General features: G+C 41.3%; 1 protein-coding gene across 1 annotated transcript; it reads left to right on the forward strand.

Annotated features, from left to right (window-relative positions):
- Window positions 1-2,205: 2,205 nt before the first annotated feature.
- LOC101296459 (transcription factor PIF1-like) lies at window positions 2,206-5,271 on the forward strand. Its single transcript, XM_004292218.1, has 7 exons — window positions 2,206-2,288; window positions 2,374-3,163; window positions 3,474-3,575; window positions 3,684-3,749; window positions 3,886-3,951; window positions 4,173-4,565; window positions 4,904-5,271. Exons 1-7 carry the CDS (start codon window positions 2,206-2,208, stop codon window positions 4,979-4,981), a joined length of 1,578 nt encoding a protein of 525 aa, XP_004292266.1. The 3' UTR covers window positions 4,982-5,271.
- Window positions 5,272-5,785: the final 514 nt, after the last annotated feature.

Genomic DNA, 5,785 nt, shown 5'->3' on the forward strand with positions numbered 1-5,785 from the left:
TTTTGAATTAGTGCTACGGTTTTCTTTTATTTTCTTTTGCATTTGAATCTTGTAGCTGATTGAGATGCTTGACCAGACAAGCAATATTATGTAGGCAAACCACGGAATCAAATTTACCAACCAGTACCAGTGTTGGTCATGTATGACCAGCTAATCAACTCTCACACTCTCTCTCTCTCCTCTCTCTACTCTCTCTGCTCTCTCTGTGCTCTCTCTCTCTCTCTCTCTCTCTCTCTCTTTTTTTAATTGGTTGTTCATACATGACCAACACTGGTGCTGGTTGGTAAATTTGATTCCGCAAACCACAAATGAATACAGGACAAAAACCACAATCCACGTCAAAGTACCATCAAATCGAAGAAAGTCAGGAGTGAATTTCAACTCTTGATTCACTCTTGAAAATCAATCATTTAGAGTATAGCTAGGCTCAATTTTGAATTTTCAAATAATCAGATATGCGGATATTTCTATAAATCGATCAGAGTATTAATTGATATTTAGTTTTTTGTTACTAGAATAAGTCGGTTTTCTTTTAATTTACATAATGAAAATCAAATCTGAACAACTTCTAAATTACGAATATTAAAGAAATTCGAATAGGCTTCATCGAAAAACCCCAATATACGTCGAAGAATGTGGTCTTAAGTTGATAGCTATCTGGTTTCGTGATCCAAATTTTGAATATTATCCTTGTTTTGAGATCATTTATGTATGTATTTCTACATGTTCAGATAACCGATAGTCTAGCTATCTGGTTTCGTGATCCAAATTTTGAATATTATCCTTGTTTTGAGATCATTTATGTATGTATTTTTACATGTTCAGAGAACTGATAGTCTAGCTATCTGGTTTCGTGATCCAAATTTTGAATATTATCCTTGTTTTGAGATTATTTATGTATGTATTTCTATATGTTGAGAGAACCGATAGTCTAGCTATCTGTTTCGTGATCCAAATTTTGAATATTATCTTTATTTTGAGATTATTTATGTATGTATTTCTACATGTTTAGAGAACCGATAGTCTGACAATAATTACTTATGACAGATAAGATAATGCTTTTATGCATATAACTTGAGAGAAGTTGCATCAAAAACATATTACCAAACATACCGCTCGATTCTAAGTTAACTGTTAACTAACAAGATATAATCGAAATCGAGAAATTGTTTTAGTTTGGAGTCTTGGTTTGGTCCTAATAACACATTTACCAGTTACAAGAGGGTGGCTACAAGTACTAAACGAGGAAGAGCCGCTCACATACGTAGCTGGTGAAGGTGTCGTTAATTCTAAATTGAAAACTATGGCACATAAAATGTAATGGTTTCCAAAGTATTTTTGTTGGTACGTATATGTAGAATCGTACAAAACCGAAATCGTCTGTTTGTCCAATTCTACCTCTCATATGCAAACGAAATACACAAAATAGGAAAGAAACAGAAGAGGACAGCTCCCCGAGTGGGCTTGATGTTCCTCAAGAAAAATAGAAGATTGCAGCTTTGAAGTCTTATCATCCGAACCCAGTGGGGGGCACTTAATGCGTGGTTGTGATCGATTAGGGAAGCTTTGAGTTGGAGCTTCTTGTGGTGGCAAAGAGCTGAGCTGAGCTGAGCAGAGCAGAGCAGAGAAGAGTGAGGTAAAGTTAAAAGCTTGAGTTTCAGAGTTGGGTGATACTGAGCTAGGTTGTTTAATGGGTGGTGCTTTACTGCTTAGTTCATTAACTATAGAATCAGAGATAATAAGGGAGTTCATTATGGAGTCTACTCTACTCGGGAATGACACACTGCGTCGCGTCAAAATTTCGTTTCGTCTTTTCCTTCGTAGAGAAGAGAGAAGAGTGAAGAGAGAAGAGAACCTTATCGTTTGGAGCAGCAGCTTGCTATCAGTATTAAACTGGTAGCTGCGGGAGAGAACCAAACGCATTTAGACACCCCCCAAAAAAAAAACAAACACCAATCCTCTGTTCTGCACATTTCGAGCTTTCCAGACTCGGCTGCATCAACTCATCATCATCAAAGATTCAGTCTTTAGTTCCCAAGTCTCAGTCTTTTTCATAGAGAATCTTTGCATAACTGGTAACTAATTAACGGCAGTTTTTGATGGATTTGAATCGTCCCAAACAGGGGTTTGGGCTTGTGTTCTTACTCTTCTATATGTGTTGTTGTTGCGTAGGTGTCGAGATCAAAGTTGGATAAAAGGGAGGAAATGAATCACCACGTTCCGGATTTCGAAATGGAGGACGATTACTCAATCCCGGCTTCTTCTGCTCGCCCCGGAAAATCCACCATGTATGTTCATATATAATTTTCTCATTCAATTTCCGATCTTTTTATTCATACGAGTTGAATTGATGGGGTATGTGTGGTTAATTAGGTCGGAAGACGAGATCATGGAGCTGGTATGGCACAACGGACAGTTAGTGATGCACAGCCAAAGCCAGAGGCCGGCACAAAAGAGGTCCAAATACGACGTCGTTATTCCGGAACACATCACAGCTCCGGCCGCGCCACCGCAGCAGCAGCCGGAAACTCAGCCGCAGCTGTTTATGCACGAAGATGAAATGGCCTCCTGGCTACACTACCCTCTCAACGACGACGATTCGTTCTGCTCCGACCTTCTTTATAACAATTCCAGTAACGTTCAACCCAACAACAACAACACCGCCAACTCGCCGCCGGCGCCTCCTCGGCCGCCGGTCCATCCTTTGCCGAGGAGGTCCGAGGCCCAGAACTTCCTCCTCTTCTCCCGACTCAACAGCAACAACAACAAGTCTCCGTTTGTTTCGGCGGCGGCGGCGGCGCCGAGGAGCGTGGTGAGGGAAACGACGACGGTGGTGGACTCGAGCGACACTCCGCTGGTGGGCCCCGGCTCCAGGGCTACTGAGTCGAGGCTCGACAATAATGATAGCCCCGGCATCAGCATGAGCGGAGGCGGCGGACTTGCTACCGCTACTACCGCCACCGCGGCCTCAGCCGGGAAAGACGCCCTGACATGCGAGATGTCGCTGACGTCGTCTCCCGGCGGAGGCTCCACCAGCGGCAGCGGCAGCCTAAGCGCCGAGATGGTGTCGACGCAGAAGCCCCCGCCGCCGCTGCCGCCGCCGGTGGACCGGAAGCGCAAAGGTAGAGAGAGAGAGCCCGACGACGCCGAGTGTCAGAGCGAGGTGAGTAGTGTAGTTTAGTCATTTAACCTTAATTATATTTAAAATTAGTTAAAGTGTGCTATGTGGTGGTTAATTAATACTTAATTAGCGTCACTTTCCCAAAAAGGGGTTATATTGTGCGCACCCACCCGCCGCTCCACCCTAGTCCCTAGGCTGTAGCTATATCCCATTACATACTGACCTAGGACCTATACGCCTATTCCATTGCAGCATTTCAGTTACACGTGTCGGTAGTCTAAGGGAGGCACGTGGATGAGCTGATGAAGTCGCTCCAACTCCTAACTGTGTTGTTATGTTTTCCTATTTGCAGCAGGATGTGGAGTTTGAATCTGGCAGTGCAAAGAAGGTAAACCGGGGATCGAGTTCGACGAAGAGATCACGAGCCGCGGAGGTCCACAATCTCTCCGAAAGGGTTTGTAATCTTGACTTGAATAGATAAACCTACTGTTGATTGAGTTGTTCTTCACTTCATTGGTCCTTTTTCTTTCCAAATGTTGAGTATTGGATTGCTTGTGTGCAGAGACGTCGGGATAGGATCAACGAGAAGATGAGGACTTTACAAGAACTGATACCTCGTTGCAATAAGGTTGGAATACATGTTCTATGAAAAGTACAACTCTTTTATGTGTCTTGGCATTTGATTATTATTTTTTGGTTAAATATGAAACAAAGGTTCTTTGATCATATTTTGACTGTGGTTCTTTTTTCTTTCTTTATGTCAGTCGGACAAAGCGTCAATGCTGGAAGAAGCGATTGAGTACTTGAAATCACTTCAGTTGCAAGTTCAGGTATGGTCCCATTTATTTTCATGTACCATGTTATATTCTGGGAGATATCAATACCTCCCTTTTCACATGCATGAACAATTTTTGGTCAAGTGAAATTGTGAGTGGCAATCAATAGAGCAACCGTATTTGGTTATTCGACCAGTGGAAAGATCTGACAGTCGCATTTTATATGAGCTCATGCATTATTCATGACAAATTCAGATTGTTACCGATTTCTGCAGATGATGTCCATGGGATGTGGCATGGTCCCTATGATGTTTCCTGGTGTTCAGCCATATATGCCAATGGGGATGGCCCGGATGGGAATGGGCATGGGCATGGGAATGGAAATGGGAATGAATCGGCCTATGATGCCATATGGGAATGTGTTAGCTGGTTCCCCCATGCCAACAGCAGCTGCAGCAGCTCATATGGGACCGAGGTTTCCTATGCCAGCATATCAAATGCAGACTATGCTTCCCAATGATCCTAACAGAGTCCAAGCAACAAATCAATCTGAGCATATGTCTAACCCGCTTGGGACAGAAAGTCAGAACCAAACACGAGCACCAAATTTTGCAGATCCTTATCAGCAGTACTTCACTCCCCAGCAGATGCAGATGCAGCTACATCAGGTACAGGTAGTTGCATAACATTACCTAGAATGATAAGTTATAAAGAAGTGTTTATCATACCAATGAGTAATGACTAATGACTAGTGTATGGTCTGACTCTTGCCATACAGTAACCATAAATCCTTATTTAGAGAACATATTTATTATAAAATCTGATGTTGGCTTAAATGTGGTCACACTTTAAATATAACTAGTGCACCGTTCCTTCTTTTGTTTAACAATACTTTCTCCATCTCTTATGAGAAATTAACTTTTCTATTTCTAATACAAATTAAAGTCCTACACTGCTACTTGAGCGCTATCTTTCCTTGTATTTATCGGTCCATTTCCTCCTACAGAATCAAGCTATGGCTCAGCCAAGTTCTACCCAGCCGAGTTCCAGTATGGGACCTGAAAATCAAGAGAGTCATCAATGAGGTATGCCTGTTTCTTCTATTATAGTTTTTTTCATAAATGTTGAAAATTAGTCTGGTTCTGATAGGCAGGGTAACACGGAAGGTGTTGGGGTTAGTAGCTCATTTCAGTCCAGATGACTAGTATCGCATCATATCTAGAACTATCTCTTGACAATTTTTGCTTCTTTTAATGTACTGGGTGGTTTTTGAGAGACACTATCAATCAATAGTTGGATCTCCTTGATCAGAAAGTGTCCTAAACTTCTTGTTAGAAATTGAACGAGATTCTAGGAAAATGTATATGAATTCAGATAGGGGAATTGCACTGCAGTACTTTTACTCATTATGGAGATACCTATATTCCAGAAAGAATAGGCAAACAACAATGAAGCTAGAATACTGTGTCAATTGCCCTGAGGATAGTAGTACAGGGATTTAGTGAAGCATGAAACTGATGGCGAAACTTTTGTGCATTGCAGATTCAAATTTTGGCGGATCGATCACAGATTTGCCTGTCGAAGTTTTGTAGTCTTAAAGCTCTGAGAGTAGCTTTTTCCTGTCTTGGTAATGCCATGTAACAAAACTAACCTGTAATTATTAGAACCAAAGTTTTGTAGTCCTAAAGCTCTGAGAGTAGCTTTTCTTTCGTAATGCCATGTAACAAAACTAACCTGTAATTTATTAGAACCAATAGCAATATATAATTATATATAGAGGTATATTTTAGTGTTGTTGCTCCTTACATGCGACTTACTTATTACTCAAAAAGTTTCAGATATAGAATTAGTGATCTCATATTTCATAGAAGCGTGGGTTTATGTTGAA

Source organism: Fragaria vesca, linkage group LG2 (genome assembly GCF_000184155.1).
Source record: "Fragaria vesca subsp. vesca linkage group LG2, FraVesHawaii_1.0, whole genome shotgun sequence".
NCBI classification, from domain to species: domain Eukaryota; kingdom Viridiplantae; phylum Streptophyta; class Magnoliopsida; order Rosales; family Rosaceae; genus Fragaria; species Fragaria vesca.

Bases quoted from the DNA above. Each gene is read 5' to 3' on its own strand.
- LOC101296459 (XM_004292218.1), top strand. From the start codon at position 2,206: ATGAATCACCACGTTCCGGATTTCGAAATGGAGGACGATTACTCAATC. The intron at 3,164-3,473 runs GTGAGTAGTGTA...TCCTATTTGCAG, and splicing joins ACGCCGAGTGTCAGAGCGAG to CAGGATGTGGAGTTTGAATC. The intron at 3,750-3,885 runs GTTGGAATACAT...TCTTTATGTCAG, and splicing joins TGATACCTCGTTGCAATAAG to TCGGACAAAGCGTCAATGCT.